This window comes from Lathyrus oleraceus, chromosome 2 (assembly GCF_024323335.1).
Source record: "Lathyrus oleraceus cultivar Zhongwan6 chromosome 2, CAAS_Psat_ZW6_1.0, whole genome shotgun sequence".
Taxonomy (NCBI): Eukaryota; Viridiplantae; Streptophyta; class Magnoliopsida; order Fabales; family Fabaceae; genus Lathyrus; species Lathyrus oleraceus.
The window spans coordinates 482,103,667-482,124,124 of NC_066580.1; the positions used below are offsets into that span (position 1 = coordinate 482,103,667).

The 20,458-nt window shown below is 35.9% G+C and overlaps 1 protein-coding gene across 1 annotated transcript; it reads right to left on the minus strand.

The window, feature by feature from the left end:
• Positions 1-4,634: 4,634 nt before the first annotated feature.
• Positions 4,635-5,405, minus strand: LOC127123861 (uncharacterized). The gene has a single exon (XM_051054040.1). It carries the CDS (start codon positions 5,403-5,405, stop codon positions 4,635-4,637), a length of 771 nt encoding a protein of 256 aa, XP_050909997.1.
• Positions 5,406-20,458: the final 15,053 nt, after the last annotated feature.

A 20,458-nucleotide genomic window follows, 5' to 3' on the forward strand; every position in this document is an offset into this window, starting at 1 on the left:
AGAAAGTAAAACAAAAATAAAAAAGACTAAAATTAAAAGGTTGTACAAACATCGCCTTGTTGAAAAATCAACAGTCTCCGGCAAAGGTGCCCAAAACTTGATGACTTCTCGGCAAGTATATCGATAATGTCAAAGTAATAAAAAGATCGAATCCACAGGGACTGCCTTCAAGTAAGACAAAATGTGTGCAATGTATAAAAACTGGTAAAAATTGGGGGTTTTTCAAGTTTTAGTGAGAAAAGTAAATAAACGAGTACACGGAATCACGAAAGTAGTCAGATTGTGTTTTAAAATCCCTTATTCCTCCATTGTTGATGATTAATGCCTTGTATGAATGATCTTATTACTATAACCCCATGATGAATTAACAAAACCGTTATAGTCGATCCCTCACGAAATAACTCACTAACCATTACTCGGAGCTTTCTATCCATCATCGTTCAGTGTAGGCAGGGTTAGGTGATGTATAGGATGTTAATTCCTTATGCCAGTACTTGGGGTCTCCTATTCCTATTTAACCAGCATAAGTACAATAATTTCCCTAGGTCCAACACATAGAGTAATTGTCAGTATTCCTTATGTGCCCAAAATCTTATTAAAAGAGTATCTCACATAAAAAGTATTAAGAACAATAAGCAATTGAATGACATTATAGATAAAAAGGTTCATACAAAGTCAAATTAACATAGAATCCAACAATATTAAAATAGGTTCATCATAACACAACCTAATCTAGAGGAACTTAGCTACTCATAATTCAAATAAAAATACCATAACTGATTGATGAAAATAACATATGAATTCCCTTGAAGTAATGAACTCCAATGGCTTCAAATGCTCTAAAATCACCCTTTGTGTCTCAAAATCGTGCTTTTCTCTCTCCAAATCATAACCCTTGTGAAAGTGCAGAAAATCCCCTTTTATTGACTTCAGAATGGACCAGAACATGTCAGAAAAGCCCAGAAAAAGTGACTATCACGCGCGTCATAACTTGCATCGCACGCAATGCAACTTTTATAGCCCTATCGTGCGTGTGATGTTGTGCGATGGTGCATGTGATTATTTCTAAAGACGCATCCTTTTTGCTCCTTTTTCACTCAATATTCAACCTTAGCTATTTTTTCCTTATTCTTTGGTCTTTCTTCTTCATTTTTTCTCATCTTTCACTTATTTTGCTCTGATTCTTCGACTGAATTTATGCAATGACAGAATGTCATCAGGTACCAACTCAACAAAAGGTTCCTCGTTTGACCGGGTCCCGCACCCAACCTCAAGCCCCAGAGCTCCAAGCCATAACACCGAGCTTGGGAAAAGTCACAAAATCTTGCACCGAACTTGTGAGCTCATCTCTTTCACAACAACAATGACATATGATGCATGTCATTAAAGTCAATGAAATTCAACAACAACTAACACGTTTAAGGTCCACATACCGCAAACAACATGCATTAACAACAACATTATAATCCCACACCGAATTATTATTTCACAGCTACAACAAAAGTGCATAATCAATCATCACGAAATCATCATAAAATATGCATAACTCATCATAACCACATGTTCAGCAACATCCAAACTACTCCTATCATTCAACGATTATTTCATAACTTCGATCAAATATGTTTGATCATCAACTCAAATCACAACAACATCAAACAATGACTAACAGTAGCCAAACAACCAAAAAAACTCAAAAAAATCATATTCTGCACTCCAATACAAGCAAAACAACCAATTATGCAAGTTACAGGTACATCACGACCATGGGCATCATGGCCATGACGCCCGTCATGGACATTAAAAATGTCAAAACACGTTTTCAGCAATGGAGATCAATGAAAACTTCCATTTATTCACTCTCAGCCATCAAAATCAACCAAAAATAATACATACATGACATATATTCATCCATAACATATTATTTTCATGGTTTATCACATTTAATCCATCAATCCCTCCAAATCATATTCACCCTAAAATCTTAAAAACCCTAAAAAATGGTGGAAAACATCAATATCTCAAAACAGAAAATAATACACATATATGCACATAAAATTCATCATTTAAAAACATCCAATAACATCACAACATTATTGAAATTCAGAATTTATCAAATTCAATTGCTCTATTGGAGGTTAAGGACTCCGCATTCTACCCCTCATGCATTATGCCCATTATTGAATCAATTCTCCCCTTACCTTATATTCTCCAGCAAAAATCTTCAAAGCTCTTTCAATTGATGTTCTTCCTATGCCCTAACCCTTGGCTCTTCCTCTTTCCACTAAATTATGTTCTGACATAGAAACTCTCACAACTCTTCACTAACCTTTTTATTAGTAACATAATCCCTCTCAAATAGTGACTTTCAACATTACTCTCACTTACCTACCCCCCCCCCCCCCCCAATTCACCAAAATGTCCTTCTGAAATGTATCTCCTCAACTGAGACACGTGAAACAAATCATGAAGATTAGCAAGCGACGGTGGTAAGGTAATCCGATAGGCCACCTCTTATATCCTTTGCAAAATCTGGTATGGGCCAATGAAACGCAGCGCAAGCTTCTAAGACTTTAAAGCTCGACCAATACCAGTTATCATGATAACTCTCAAAAACATGTGATCTCTCTCTTGGAACTTAAATGTCTTCCTCCTTTTATCATGGTAACTCTTCTGCCGACTCTGAGAAGCTTTCATCTTCTCTTGAATAACTTTGATTTTCTCTGTTGTCTATTAGATAATCTAAGGTAAAATCACAACACTCTCTCCTGACTCATACGAACACAAAGGTGTCATACACCTCCTACCATACAATGCCTCAAATGGTGTCATTCTAATACTTGAATGGTAACTGTTGTTGTAGGTAAACTCAATCAACGGTAAAAAAAATATCCCAAGCACCTCCGTATTCTAGCACATAAGCCGTCAACAAGTCTTCTAAGGACTGGATAGTCCTTTCTGTCTAACCATTTGTCTCCGGGTGATAAGCAAAACTCGAATGTAGCTTCGTACCCAAATCATTATACAAAATCCCCCAGAACCTCGTTGTAAACCTTGAATCTCTATAAGATACAATACTGGATGGAATCCCATGAAAAGTGACAACCTTTTCAATATACAACTCTGCTAGCCTCTCAAATGGATAATTAAGTCGAATCAGAATGAAATGATCCGATTTAGTCAACCTATCCATAATAACTCAAATAGTATTACAACTATTCACCGTTCTCAGTAAACCAGACATAAAGTCCATCAAAATAATGTTCCATTTCCACTCAGGAATAGATAACGACTGCATCAGACCCAACGACTTCTGATGTTCAATCTTTGACTTCTGACAAATCAAACAAGCATAAATGAACTCAACAATCTCCTTCTTCATTCCTGGCCACCAAAACAACTTCTTCAAGTCTTTATACATTTTAGTAGCACCGGGATGAATTCTCAAGCCACTCTTGTGACCTTCCTCAAGAATACTCTTCTTGTGTTCATGCACATATGGTACACAAACTCTATCTTTGAATCTTATCACACTGTTCTCGTCAATTCTGAAGTCACCACCCTTACCTTGATTGATTAGCACATGTCAATCAACCAATTCCACGCCACTCTTCCGACCTCATATGATCTCTTTAAGAATACCACTTGCCAGTTTTAACATACCCAACTTCACATTATTAGGAGTTTCTTCACATACCAAACTCATGTCTCTGAATTGCTCGATCAACTCTAGCTCCTGAACCATAAGCATCGACATATGTAATGACTTCCTACTCAATGCGTCAGCTACGACATTAGCTTTACTCGGATAATAACTGAAGCCAAAATCATAATCTTTAATAAACTCGAGCCATCTTCTTTGCCTCATATTCAATTTATTATGGTCAAATGGATACATCAAACTCTTATGATCACTCAACAACTAAAATATGGAGCCAAACAGATAATGTCTCCAAATCTTCAGCGCGAATACCATAGTTGCCAACTCAAGATCATACATAGGATGGTTACTTTCATGAAACCTCAACTTCCTAGAAGCGTAAGCCACAACCTGACCATTCTGGATCAACACACCTCTTAAACCCATCTTCGAGGCATGGCAATACACCACCAAGGACTCAATCGAATTCGGAAAAATCAATACTGGAGTCGACGTCAACTTTTTCTTAAGTTCTTGGAAACTCCCTTCACATTTATAATTCCAAACAAAAATCTGACCCTTCCTAGTTAGCTGAGTCAAGGACAAAGCTAACTTAGAAATCCTTCAATAAACTTCCGATAATAACCAGCTAACGCAAGGAAACTTCGAACTTCAGTGACAGACTTCAAAGTCTCCCACTGTGTCACAACCTCTATCTTTGACAGGTCTACAACAATACCTCCAGTAGAGATTACGTGGCCCAGAAAACTCACTTCTCTTAATCAGAACTTGCACTTAGACAATTTAGCATAGGACTACTTCTCTTGTAAAATTTTCAACACAAATCTCAGATGATCTGCATGCTCTTCATCTGTCTTCAAATAAATCAGAATGTCATTGATAAACACCACCACAAACTTATCCAAATATTGATGAAAAGTTCTATTCATATACTCCATGAACACTCCAGGCGCATTAGACACACCGAACGGTATTACCAAATACTCGTAATGACCATACTATGAATCTGATAATACCCAAAACTCAAGTCAACTTTACTGAAAACACACGCATCTACTAACTGACCCATCAAATCATCAATCCTTAGAAGTGGATACTTGTTCTTGATAGTCACTTTGTTCAACAGATAATAATCGACACACAGATGCATACTACCATCTTTCTTATTTACTAACAGAACGGGCGCACCCCACGATGAAACGCCCAGTCGCACAAATTTCTTCTCAAGCAAATCCTCAAGTTGTTTCTTCAGTTCACTCAACTCTGAAGCGGACATCCTATATGAAGCCATCAAAATAGGACTAGTGTCAGGTACTAAGTTTATAGTAAACTCTACCTCACACTCTGGCGAAAAATCACTAATATAGTCAGGGAACACATCTAGAAAATTACAAACAATAGGTAGATTGCCAGTTACTCCTTTACCATTTACATCGAAAGAAGCTAACATCATAAGCACAAGAGCAACTTCCTTTACAGACTGATTCACTTGCTTAGCAGATACAAACAAATCTTCCCCTCCCACGAACTCTGGAAACATCACCATTTTGGCATAGTAGTTAATATGAACGCGGTTGAACTTCAAACAGTTCATCCCAAGGATAACATCCACTTGTACTAACGGAAGACAAACCAAATCTATCCCAAAATCTCTATCAAAAATACACAGCGGACAATTCAAACAAATCGAAGATTTAGTTACCGAACCCATAGCAGGGGTATCAATAACCATACTCTCACCCATAGATGACAGCTCAAGATTCAACCTCCCTACACAATATAAACAAATGAATGAATGTGTCGCACCTGTATCGATAATAGCAACTAAAGGAATATTATTAATAAAGCATGTACCTCTGATTAATCAGTCCTCACTGGTAGTCACTGAGCCAGACAAAGAAAAAACCTTTCCTCTATACTTTTCCTGCTTAGGCTTCTAACATCGAGTGCTAATATGACCATGTTCTCCACAATTATAGCAAGTCAAAATAGTACTCCAACACTTGCTAACTTGATGACATGGCTTCTTACACTTGAGTAAATTCTCATTGGCACTCATACACTCATAAAGCATCAGTGATAACACGACCATTTCTTCCAGTCATATCTCTGCATGTAGGCAACTACATTAGAAGAAACAAAACATTGACAATGCACACACATTAATCAACATCTCATGGACTGGGCAATATACAAAACCTGGCCGGATAGACCGACCTTCTCTAATACCACTTTGTAACACCCTAGTTTCCCCCACATAATATAACAAAAAAATCAAGATTATATCACATATGCACATTATCATGTCATGCATCTCAAATCACAACTTACTTTGTGACACTTATAACTTAAAATAAAATATCCAACACCTGTCATCGTATGCTCACCTTCACTTAGGGTATCATAATAGCGAAGGTTATCAAATAAGCATGCTTCACAATCATATAAGTATCATAAAAATATTTTATTAAAACTAAAGCAATGTGGTAAATGTCTCTGCAAATCAACACGAGTATCAAAATGTTAAGAGTATAACATCTAACTCTCTAATTAACATAAAACGAAAATAAAAAGCATTGTTCGCCACATCCAATGTTACATATCAGAGCAACGTAATTCTAAGAATGCAAAACAAAAAAGAAAAAGAAAAAAGCGAAACATCACAATCTCATCGTCTAGCTCTACGCAACTATTCGGTTACCTGTTTATTTGTACTCCGAAGAGGAGCACAGGCCACAAGAATAATAGTGGGGTGAGAATTCAAATCAATAAATTAAGAAACATAAACTGCAAGGTAGAACATATACAACTACACATATTTCACACCAATCACACAATCACATTCTCACACCCAACTCAGCATCATACACAATCATGATTAGCATACAACTCATTATGCAATGTGACTCAACTATGTGACTCGATGCATATGCATGTGGTACCTGAAGGAGAATAGCGATCCAAAACACAGCGGAAATTAAAAAATTTCTCCTTTAGTGATCCTTACGAATGGGCATGATCAGTGATAGAATCATTACCTCTTGTGGCGATTGAAACCTTTAATGCAGATCTAAGGAGTGATCACGAACGTTGAATGGTGACAACGCCTCTACTCAGTCCACATGAACGGATTCCTTCAATCTCAGTGCTAGCTGTTACGAATGAAGGCTTTGAGTGAGAGAGAGAGAGAGAGAGAGAGAGAGAGAGAGAGAGAAACGAAATTTCAACTGCACGAATACTTTTGCACAAGGGATCTATTTATAGAACCACTTGTCTGGGCTGCAAGCTAAAAAGTCCACTTAAGTGTATGTGGCCCATATCTTATGATATGTAAAAATCACTTAAGCGCGTGGTACCTTACCATATTTCATATTCTACTTAAGTACATTGTCACTTACGATGTTCTACAATTCACTTAAGTTCACCGTACCTTACGGTGTTCCTTATTTACTCTATCTATCATCAATCCATCCTTTTGTGTGTGACCCTGTAGGTTTTCGTAACATTAGCAATTATATTAAATCACATATTTAACATAATAAACAGTGAGCGGTATCTAGCAACACATCACTTCTACCTAAGACACGAAAATGTCATGTGATCTGACAAATCCTTTTGTGATAATACTTATGTGTATAATTACCCTTTTGCCCATATGTCTATATTGAACACAAGGCATGGACTGTGTCATCCTTGTCCAGTTCAACATTTTATCCTATTACGCGGGATGGGCAAATTCCATCTAGGTCACTCATGTCCCTCAGCATGCTTCATGGAGTACCCATCAACTGTCTTTATGGTCATCTAGTTACGGGCAATGTTTGATCAACAATAAAGCACTCGGCTCTACATCTAGGGTCCATAGTGGTTTCAGGTCGAAGGGTGGTATACACAACTATCACCATGAGAATAACTTATGACACTTTGCATAACATTCTATATGGTATTCTTATAGCAGGTCAATCCAGTATATATATTACTCCTAATATTCATACTTATGTTTAAGACTTGATAACTCCTTATCCATGATCCGTGAGATTTAATCATCAGTCTATATACATAATAGTCTTAATGCTTTAATGTTATCCAACTTCACAACAAAACTCGACTATGGATACTTTTAGAATAGTGTCCTTATGTTTAATGGGGTCACATGATTAAGTCGCATTTGATACATTAAACAGACTATCTATTCTAGGAACTTTATTAAACAAACATAATAAAGAAAAAGCCTTTTATTATTAATAAATAATTCGATACAAGTACCAAAAGTATTGGCCTCTAGGGCTTATACCAAAAATCTCCCACTAGCCCTAGAGCCAACCAGGCATACCCCTAATGCCATAGATCTAGTATGGCCATCAGGCTTCTGTTGTGTAAGAGGCTTTGTTAGTGGATCAACAATATTGTCAAGTGTAGGTACTTTGCATATTTTCACATCTCCTCTATCTATTATCTCTCGAATGAGGTGATAACGCCTAAGTATGTGTTTGGATCGTTGGTGAGATCTAGGCTCCTTAGCTTGTATGATAGCACCATTGTTATCACAATAGAGACGAATGGGATCCACAATGCTAGGAACTATACCAAGTTCACCAATGAACTTTTTGATCCAAACAACTTCCTTTTCTGCACTTGAGGCAATAATATACTCGGCCTCGGTTGTAGAATGAGCAACGGTATCTTGCTTTGAACTTTTCCAGCTCACAACGCCACCATTTAAGCAAAATACATAACCAAATTGCGAACTAAAGTCATCCTTATCTGTCTGGAAGCTAGCATCAGTGTATCCAATTGCAGAAAGCTCTTCCTGACCTCCATATATAAAAAATGAGTCCTCAGTCCTTCTAAAATAGTTAAGGATATTCTTGACAGCTACCCAATGAGCATCACCGGGATCAGATTGGTACCTACTCATTGCACTTAAAGCATACGAGACATCTGGTCGAGTACATAACATGGCATACATGATATATCCTATTGCAGATGCATATGGAATCTTATTCATGCGATCCCTTTCTTCCTTAGTTGAAGGGGATTGTGTTTTTGATAGATACAGGCTGTGTTGCATAAGTATGAATCCTTTCTTGGAATCATGCATATTAAAGCGTCTTGGCACTTTGTCTATGTATGTACTATGACTTAGGCCAAGCAATTTTTATGATTTATCTCTATAGATCCTGATTCTTAATATATAGGATGCTTCACCCAGGTCCTTCATAGAAAAGCATTTCCCCAACCAAGAGTTTACTTATTGTAGGGTAGGGACATCGTTTCCAATGAGTAATATGTCATCTACATATAATACCAGGAAGATGATCATACTCCCACTAAACTTCTTGTAGACACAAGGCTCATCTTCATTATTGATGAATCCATATTGTTTTACGGTTTCATCAAAATGAAGATTCCAGCTTCTGGAAGCTTGCTTCAATCCATAGATTGATCTTTGTAACGTACATATCTTTTGGGCTTCTTCTGGTATGTCAAATCCTTCAGGTTGTGTCATGTACACATCCTCAAGAAGATTCCCATTAAGAAAGGCAGTTTTGACATTCATCTTCCATATTTCATAATCATGATATGCAACGATAGCAAGTAAAATCCGAACAGATTTAAGCATTGCAACTGGTGAAAAGGTTTCATCATAGTCAATCCCATGAATTTGTTTATATCCTTTTGCAACCAGTCTTACCTTATAGGTATGTACCTTACCATCCATGCCAGTCTTCTTTTTGAAGACCCACTTGCATCCTATAGGGTTAACTCCTACAGGAGGCTCTACCAATGTCCAAACCTGGTTTGTGTACATGGAATCCATTTCAGATTTCATGGCTTCTAGCCACTTCTCAGACTCGGGGACTAGTTATGGCCTCTTGGTAGGTCACATGCTCATCTTGATCCATGAGTAATACATCACCTTGATTAGTTATAAGATATCCATATCTCTCAGGTAGGTGATGTATCCTGCTTAACCTACGTTGATCTTGTTCTACTTGAGCAGGTTGCTCTTCCACAACTACTTGTGTTTCCTGCTCTAATTCCTCCAAAGGTGTATCAATGCTTTGTGATTCTAGAATTTCTTCAAGCTCTACTTTCCTCCCACTGATTCCTTTGGAAATAAAATCCTTTTCTAGGAAAACTCCAGTTCGAGCGACAAACACTTTTCCCTCAGAAGGATTGTAGAAGTAATACTCTCTTGTTTCTTTAGGATATCCCACAAATAAGCATTTGTGAGATTTTGGCTCAAGCTTAGTTGAAATTTGTCGTTACACATAAACTTCGCAACCCCAAATCTTCATGTAAGACATATGTGGTTTCTTACCACTCCATATCTCATATGGTGTCTTCTCAACCTTTTTGGATGGAACATGGTTAAGTGTGTAAGCTGTTGTCAACAGTGCATGTCCCCAAAAGGAGTTTGGAAGATCAGCGTAACTCATCATGGATCAGACCATGTCTAACAAGGTTTGATTTCTTTTCTCAGATACACCGTTCCATTGGGGTGTTCCGGAGGAGTAATTTGGGATAGGATCCCACACTCTTTCAGATGGTCATCAAACTCTACGCTTAAATACTCATCATCTCGATCTGATCGAAGAGTTTTAATATTCTTACCTAGTTGGTTTTGTACTTCATTATTGAGTTCCTTAAACTTTTCAAAGGACTCTGATTTGTGTTTCATTAAATACACATAACCATGTCTACTGAAATCATTAGTAAATTTGATGAAGTACTGAAAACCTCCTCTGACTGGTATGTTCAGTGGTCCACATGCATCAGTATGTATGAGGGTCAAAAGATCATTAGCTCTTTCACATTTTCCCGTGAATGGAGACTTTGTCATCTTTCCAATTAAACAAGATTTGCATGTCTCATATGATTCATAATCAAAAGAGTCCAAGAATCCATCTTTATGGAGTTTGGAAATGTGTTTCTCATTTATGTGGCCTAATCGACAATGCCAAAGGTAAGTTGGATTTAACTCATTAGATTTCATCCTTTTAGTATTAATGTTATAAATAGGCATTTCAATATCAAGGACATATAGTCCATTATTCATTTGTGCAGTAGCATAGAATATATCATTCAAATAAATGGAGCAACAATTGTTCTTTATTATAAATGAAAAACCAAACTTGTCCAAACAAGAAACGGAAATAATATTCCTTCTAATTGCAGTTACATAATAACAGTTCTCTAACTAAATTATTAAACTACTAGAGAAAGTCAATACATAAGTTCCTACGGCTAAAGCAACAACTTTTGCTCCATTGCCAACTCGTAGGTCAACTTCACCTTTTGCCAAATCTCTACTCCTTTTTAGCCCCTACACATTGGTACAAATGTGAGAACCGCATCTAATATCTAATATCCATGATGCAGAAGTAGATAAATTAATTTCAATAACAAAAATACCTGAAGTTGAAGTCTCTACTCCATTCTTCTTATCTTTAAGGTACTTTGGGCAGTTTCTCTTCCAGTGTCCGGTCTTAACGTAATGGAAGCGGGTGCATTCCTTTGTTATGCCTCCACTAGGCTTCAAAGCAGGAGCAGTGGGTTTGGGTTTGGCAACTTCCTTACCTTTCCTTTTATCACCCTGATTGGTGGGTCTTTTGTTCTGTCTCTTTCCATTTTTGATCATCGGAATGGACTTCCCTTTTAACTTCAGATTCTGCTCAGCAGTTCTTAACATGGCTAGCAGTTCAGGAAGAGATTTTTCCACATCATTCATATTAAAATTAAGGATAAATTGACTGAATCTATCTGGCAACGATTGCAAGATCAAATCAGTCGCAAGTTCCTTTCCGAGGGGAAAATCCAACCTCTCAAGGTTCTCCATATACCCAATCATCTTAAGCACATGGGGACCTACATGGGCTCCCTCATCTAACTTGCCTTGAAAAAGGGCTTTTGAAACTTCAAACCTTTCATGCCTTGCCTGCTCTTGATAGAGCATCTTCAGGTGTTCGATCATATTGAACGCTGCCATGTTCTCATGTTGCTTTTGCAACTCTGAGTTCATGGTAGCTAGCATGAGGCAAGCCGTTTCATTGGTATCATCGACATGCTTCTTATAAGCATCTCTTTCTGCCTTAGGTGCAGAACTAGGAGGTTCCTCTTCAGGAACAGGTTTCTCCAAGACATACAACTTTCTATCATGTTTGAGGATAATCCTCAGATTTCGGTGTCAATCCAGAAAATTTATCCCAAACAATTTTTCCTTATCAAAGATTGATCGCAAAATGTTGTTAGAGGTGTTTGTTGTCATGGTAATCTACAAGAGAATAATGAAAATATAAGTATCAATAACATATTTAATTAGGCCTTTAATTAAATATGCTCCCACTATTTTACTCAAAACAAATTACCCTCACCATTTGGTTCGGAAAATCTCGTTGAAAGATTTTCTAGTGGGTCGAGATCCACATTTCACTTTATTTTAAGCCCGCGTAGGCGGATTACACAAAACTAGGTTATTTAGGTAGGAACTCCTTCCAGTTATATCTAATACAACTCTCGAATATTTTAGTTGGGTGAATAACTCCTTATTCCAATCCATCACATGGATCATTTCCAACTCTTGCTTCTAAACATATATAATCTTATTATAATTTGTTTAGTTAAGTTTGACTCATTGTTTTAGCAATTGGATATTACAATTATCCCATCGCACCTTACTAATATAGAATATGCACCTCGTGTGGCGAAACCTACATTATCCGATATTAGTCTTGATGGGTGCTAAAACTTGGAAAGCATAAACTTAATATTTAATTTGAGGGATTTTGCAATTATTCTGATCTCACCGGCTTATTTATCATATAAATCGTCTCTCACATGCATCAACATACATTCACATGCATCAACATACATACAAAATGAAACAGTTATGGCCCCTAGCGCAATTGTTCTCCAAAGCCAATGATAGAACCTAAGCTAACCTAATAACGATCTAAGCTTCTCCAAGCAAGATCTTCAAGGTTGTCCTCCTTTGATATTGTATTCTTCTCTTTCTTCATGACATTACATTACATAAAAGAAACTCGATTTACATACAATAAAGTGAGATGAGAAAAGAAGTTACATTAAGAGATTAAAAGAGAGGCACGACACACATGTCATATTTTAAAATCCCAAAACAAAATAAAGGAAAACTAAGGCTATAACTGATCACCACAAGACAATAATAATAAACACATTATTATTATTAATTTAAATTCTATTAATTAAATAAACCAAATTAAATTTCGGCGACCAATCACACTACGCAGAGTTAGCCGGGGGTTCCGCTGTCCGGTCAAGGGGGCAACGCCCCGATGCAAAATTTTAATGAACAATTCATTTGAAATTTACGTAGATTTTCGCATCAACACTTGATACTTTAAACCACAACTCTTGCGCAGTCACAACCCTAATCGCATAACTCTTTGACAACACAACCCCTTTCATACCGTCAAATATACCTCGATTGTTAATTCAGTATGATTGATCAATACGTCATTGTTTCACCATACTTTCGTCGAATTCCAAAGCAAATGACCATTGATCGCTCAAAGGAAAACAACCACTAAGTGTTTGAATGAACGAAAGAGAAACAATATATCATATATACCGTATTTTGCATCAGAATTACTTATATCATATATATAACTTGATCGATCTCAATTGTGTAACCTATGGACGATCGATGTATCGTTGCTTCACCATACTAACGTCAAATTCTGAAGCATAATCAACATCATTCATCCAAATCGTACACACATGATATCAAATTTAATTACTCGTTTATTCTTTGTTTCATTCTGTCTTTTAATCGTATTATTACAGAAAATACAGAAAATAAACAGCTATCAGATGCATGGTTTCGTAAGCGGCTCCGATACCACTGAAGGAGAATAGCGATCCAAAACGCAACGGAAATTAAAAAATTTCTCCTTTAGCGATCCTTACGAATGGGCATGATCAGTGATAGAATTGTTACCTATTGTGGTGATTGAAACCTTTGATGCATATCTAAGGAGTGATCATGAACGTTCAATGGTGACAACGCCTCTACTCAGTCTACACGAACAGATTCCTTCAATCTCAGCGCTAGCTGCAACGAATGAAGGCTTTGAGTGTGTGTGTGTGTATGTGTGTGTGTATGTATGTGTGTGTGTGTGTGTGTGAGAGAGAGAGAGAGAGAGAGAGAGAGAGAGAGAAATGAAATTTCAACTGCACAAATGCTTCTGCACAAGGGTTCTATTTATAGAAGCACTTGTGTGGGCTACAAGCTAAAAACCCCACTTAAATGTATGTGGCCCATATCTTATGATATGCCAAAGTCACTTAAGCGCGTGGTATCTTACCATATTTCATATTCTACTTAAGTACACCGTACCTTACGATGTTCTACAATTCACTTAAGTGAACTGTACCTTACGGTGTTCCTTATTTACTTTATCTATCATCAATCTGTCCTTTTGTGTGTGACCAGGTAGGTTTTCGCGACATTAGTAATTATATTAAATTACGTATTTAACATAATAAACAGTGAGCGGTATCTAGCAACTCATCACTGCTACCACAGACACGAAAATGTCATGTGATCTGACAAATCCTTTTGTGATAATACTTATGTGTATAATTATCCTTTTACCCTTATGTCTATATTGAACACAAGGCATATACCGTGTCATCCTTGTCCAGTTCAATATTGGGCCCGTAGACATTTATCCTGTTACACAGGATGAGCAAATTCCATCTAGGTCACCCACGTCCCTCAGCATACTTCGTGGAGTACCCATCAACTGTCTTTATGGTCATCCAGTTACGGACAAGGTTTGATCAGCAATAAAACACTCGACTCTACATCTAGGTTCCATAGTGGTTTCAAGTCGAAGGATGGTATACACCACTATCACCATGAGAATAACTTATGACACTTTGCATAATATTCTATATGGTATTCTCATAGAGGATCAATCCATTATAAATATTACTCCTAATATTCATACCTATGTTTAAGACTTGATAACTCCTTATCTATGATCCATGAGATGTGATCATCCGTCTATATACATAATAGTCTTAATGCTTTAATGTTATCTCACTTCACAACAAAGCTCGACTACGGATACTTTAAGAATAATGTCCTTATGTTTAATGGGATCTCATGATTAAGTCACACTCGATACATTAAACAGACTATCTATTCTAGGGACTTTATTAAACAAACATAATTAAAAAAAGCCTTTTATTATTAATAAATAATTTAATGCAAGTACCAAAAGTATTGGCCTCTAGGGCTTACACCAACAGTACCAACTCAACAAAAGGTTCCTCGTTCAAACCAGGTCCCGCACCGAATCTCAAAACCCGCACCGAGCTCGAAGCCCCAACGCCGAGCTTGGGACAAGTCACAAAATCCTACACCAAACCTATGAACTCGTCTCTTTCACAACAACAATGACATATGATGCATATCATACAAGTCAATGCAATTCAATAACAACTACAACGTTTAAGGTCCACACCGACCATAAACAACATGCATTGACAACAACATAATAATCCCGAATCGAATTATTATTTCACGGTTACAACAATACAACAAAAGCGCATAATCAATCATCACGAAATCATCATAAAATATACACGACTCATCATAACCACATGTTCAACAACATTCAAAACACTCTCATCATTCATCGATTATTTCATAACTTCGATCAAATATGTTTGATCATCAACTCACATCACAACAACATCAAACAATGACTAACAGTAGCCAAACAGCCAACAAAAGTCAAAAAATTGGATTATCCACTTCAATACAAGCAAAACAACCAATTACGCAAGTTACAAGTGCATGACGGTCATGGGCGTCATGGCCGTGATGCCCGTCATTGACATCCAAAACGTCAAAACATGCTTTTAGCAATGGAGATCAATGCAAACTCTCATTCTTTCACTCTCAGCCATCAAAATCAACCAAAAATAATACATACATGACATATATTCATCCATAACATATTACTTTCATGGTTTAGAACATTTAATCCATTAATTCCTCCAAATCATATTCTCCCAAAAACTTCAAAACCCTCAAACAAAAATGGTGGAAAACATCAATATCTCAAAACAGAAAATAATACACATATATGCACAAAAAATTCATCATTTAAAAACAGCCAATAACATCAAAACATCATAGAAATTCAGAATTTATCAAATCTCAATTTCCCTATTTGAGGTTAAGGATTCCTCATTCTACCCCTCATGCATTATACTCGTTATTGAATCAATTATCCCTCTTCCTTAGATTCTCCAGCAAAAATTCAATGGATGTTCTTCATATGCCATAGCCCTTGCCTCTTCCTCTTTCCACCAAATTCTATTTTTACTTAGAAACTGTCACAACTCTTTACTAACATTTTTATTAGTAACCTAATCCCTCAAATAGTGACTTCCAACATTACCCACACACACACACACATAATTTACCAAAATGTCCTTCTCATATCTAACTTTATTTTAATAAAAATACTATTGATAGTCCTTATTTTCTATTATTCTATTTTCTATTAAATTAAATAAATCTAATAAAATATCACTATTTTAGTTATTAAAATAAACTCTAATATATTGATCAAACTATACTAGCCTTTAATTACTTCCCGCACTCTCACCTCAAGGTCACACACCCTCACTACCCCTATTTATTTAATCAATATTATTCAATAATTAAATAAATACACAAAACGTAATAAATCAAATAATCTCAATAAATTAAAAACTAAGGTGTTACAGGTTCAAACTATGATAACCATGTTGTATGATGATGAAGTGTCTACAACAAGGTACTTGAATTTTATTGATTTGGTGTTTTTGCATCATCCAAAAACATATATATTAGAGATGTAGCATTTTATTTGAACTTGTTCGCCTGAGAATTCAACCAAGGAGCCTTTGAATTGTTGTAAATGTTATAGATCTAGTAGTAACCTTTCAAAGATGTCTAAGTAGAAGACCTTGTCGGAGCTACCAAAATCTAATAGGATGTGCCCGACATCCCAATTGAATAATTGCATGTTGATGACTATGGGGTCTTCTTCATGGGACGAGATTCCCTTCGTGTCACAATGCGAGAAAGTGACATCAGGCACAAACGTTGATCTAAGCTTTGGGGGAGAGTCCACCATATGCATAACTTGGTGGTGTTTTTTTTTTCAATAAGAGATCAATTCGCCTCCTCCAGTGAAGTCTTAAGGATGGTGTTAAGCGTATGACGAGTTTGCTCACTATTGGATGAAAAATTGCATTCGTAGTATTTATGCAAACAAAAAACATAATGTGATAAGCAAAATTATCGTATTCACAAAGATTGCATTAACATCATACAAGGAAAAGGTGATTGTACTTGTGAATACAATATGGTCAGTTTTTAACTGTAACCGAGGGTGCCCATAGCGCAATTTTGTGTGCAAATTGTAAAAACTAGAAAGATAACTAATAATTAACAAATATAATTATAAAAACAATTGAGTTTCCCTTTCCAATAATTTACCCTAAGATGTGAAAAATACCATGACTTAACCTATAATGACTTTGTTTTAATTATGACCTTTTACAAAACACAATTTTACAACTTTGCAACCTCCCAAATTAGAAGTCTTAAATTGTAAGGTGACACGCTTCGCCTCAAGCAACCTCCCAGATACTAGGAGTCTCAAATTGCAACAGGCGAAGGTTTTATGGCACTTAAATAAGAAGGTTGTTTTACAAACAAGGTTTTACGACCTCACAACCTCCTAGATACTGGGAGTCTTCAATCTCAAGGCATACCCGTTTCAACGAAAGCAACCTCGCAGATACTAGGAGTCTTAAATCACAATTACTTTTCCATCAAGGATTGTATACCTCATCATTTCTAATGGTGCTTCTTCTACTTTTTTTACATATTCCTCATAATCTTCTCCTTCAAGGTTGAAACCAATGTGTTCTAGGATTTTTATGACCGAGTCACCACATGGTAAGCATATTCCTTTCCTTTTTCTTGCCATCGTGTATTGTATCACTTCACTTGGCCAATATGTTTCGATTTTGTTTGTAACCACCCATAAAATTGCAACATCAGGCCTAGTTAGGTGATTGAAGTTGCTTTTTCTTGGAAAGAGTATATGGTTTTCCCTATAATGGATCGGACGAATGTTAGGGCACATATAACCTATAGTGAATGGAGATAAAATCAAATATTTTGGATTCTTCATAAATGCGGAGGCATTGGTCTTGTAGTTGAAGTTGTCTCCTTGTTCATCTGGCTTAAAGAGAGGTTCATCACGAGAAAGATCTAAGATGTTTGCAAAATCTTCCAAAGATAGAGATATCTTGTGTTTTCTTACTCTGGAATAAAATATTCCATCAGTGAAGTAGAGATTTGAGAAGAACATCTTGACCAAAGATGGATACACTTTTATTGAAGGGTTGAAGATGTATTTTGTTATGTTTAACTCTTCAAAGATCTTCAATATTCTTGAAAGATTCCAGAATCAAAGGTGTGAATTCCTGAGATGATTCTTCTTGCGAAGTCTTGAAAGAATCTATTTCTTGTTGTTGGGATGAGAAGTCATCAGTGGGAGGACTAGAGATAAACATTAACATATTTTGTGCCATGGTGATGATGATGGAATACTAAAGTAATATGCTCACACAATAATAAGAAGAAGATAAAAGTATGATATGCAAAAGAAGGGATTAGAGTTAACTATTTATAGAAAAGCTTCTGGAGGTTTTTGGGTGAGTAAGAACATCACAAAATCATTGAAGATCCAATCCATAAAATATGAGAGTCAAAACTTGCCAAATTAGGTTATCTAATTGCTTAGATTCTTGACCTAATAAATTAGGCATTAATGACATTGAACATTTTGTGCACTCTCCATTAATGTGCAAACCTGTTTTTCTTCGAGGCGAAGATTCAACTTGATTTTACCTAAAATTTGAAACGCATAGGTTTTCAGCCTTCTTGGTACTTTTAGGCTTTGGATTGGGAATTTTGCTTTGGCATACTACTTTTTGCACCCTTGCCTACTCTTTTTGCATCCTTTTCTTAAAATACACTAGAAGCTCATATATTTCATTAGTGAAAATAATTCTAAATTGATGATCCAATAATAAAAGCACTTATTTAGAGGATTAATCAGAGTTTTTCAATTATTTAACCTCTAACAAGTGTACTACCATAAACCTCTCCCTTTCAAAGGTACGACAACACATTATTGTATGTCTTTCTCTTCAAATCGTTGGATGCGAGAGTTGGTTAAACACGAGATAGATGAATCCATTATAGACTAATATCCTTAACCTACTAAGAGGTCAGCTAATCAACACAGATCGTAAATGTTGATACCATCCTTAACAAGTATTAGTTTTGATCAAGACCGTTGATATACACCATCGACGATCATTCTTGGATCACCAATTTTAGCATAATCAAACATTTCTAGGTACGGTGGGTATACTCGAGAGTATACTTTTTTCTTTACACAAATTCATTTAATAGGTGTTACGGTTTCATTAAACATGCAAAACACCCTAGGTTTCATCTTTGGATGTTTTCAAGCAAAGTTCAATCTTCTTCGTTGAAAGAAGATTCTTCGAGGGTTTTACCAAAGGTTGAATCTCTAAATGTTTTGTTCGTTGAGATTTCTTTCTCCCTACTTTCAAATATTCAACTAGATGAAACTTATTCTTCATACTCTCTTGATAAAGTTCATTTATTTAATGTTCAATCCTCTGAGGATTGCTTAACCACGAAGACTGTTCTTTTGACATAAATTATTGGAGTTAATTTGTATTCGCACAAGTTTGTTGATGAAGTAGCTAAAGATGCTTCTAGTTTTGAGCTCAAACCTTCATCCTTTAATAGTTGAATCAATTCATTCAAGTTCTCCACGATTTCTCCCTTCTTGGATTTTTCTTGAAAATTGTAAATATTTCCATCTCTCGTTTTAAGGATTCGATCATATTTCTTTTTCTGATTCTTAATTCCTAGATTTTTTTAGTGATGAAGGTTCTAACATTAATTTCAAAACTTCTAAGGGTAAACATTCGTCTTCTTCGTCTCGTGTGTTCATTATGTCTTGTTTGATACTTGGAGAAACTTCAGATATCATTTCAAAAGTATTTCACATTTCCTTGGTAGAATTACAATTATGCACATAGAAAAGTTCAATTTCATCTAAAGACATTGTTAATAAGTTTTTTGTTTTAAAATGAATTTCAAACTTTCTCTTTTCTTTTGTGGTTTAAAGAAAATTTGATTTATCTACCACTTTATCATTAATAAGGTGAGTAGAAAGAAACAATGCATTGATTATAGTTTCACACAAACTAAAATCAAAAATTTGAATTATTTTTTTAAATATAGCTTTCCATAATTCAAACCTATCACCATTAAACTATTTTTCTCAACTAGTTAAGTTATGTCCATATCTACTCTTGAGAATTTCACTAGTGAGTGGTGACAAACGAGCAACCTTAATTCGTCTCTCATTGTAATGGTGACACACGGGAAATGTTTCTAGTCATCTCAACCTTAATCAGTCTCTCATTGTATTTCTCACTGATGTGTGACGGTCTCTAGTCAACGACTCAAATACCTCTTAGTAAATTATTTGTTTCTTGGTTCAGTGTCAAATTTCAACTAATTTTTCACCGTTCAACCACTTGTATTATTTTTGAGTAATTTCATAAAAATTATTTTTAAAAATAATAAATAAAAACCATTTTTAAAAATATCTATTATAAGAG

What these genes read in the sequence shown, in the direction of transcription:
- LOC127123861 (XM_051054040.1), bottom strand. Translation starts at nt 5,405, where the DNA reads ATGGGTGAGAGTATGGTTATTGATACCCCTGCTATGGGTTCGGTAACT.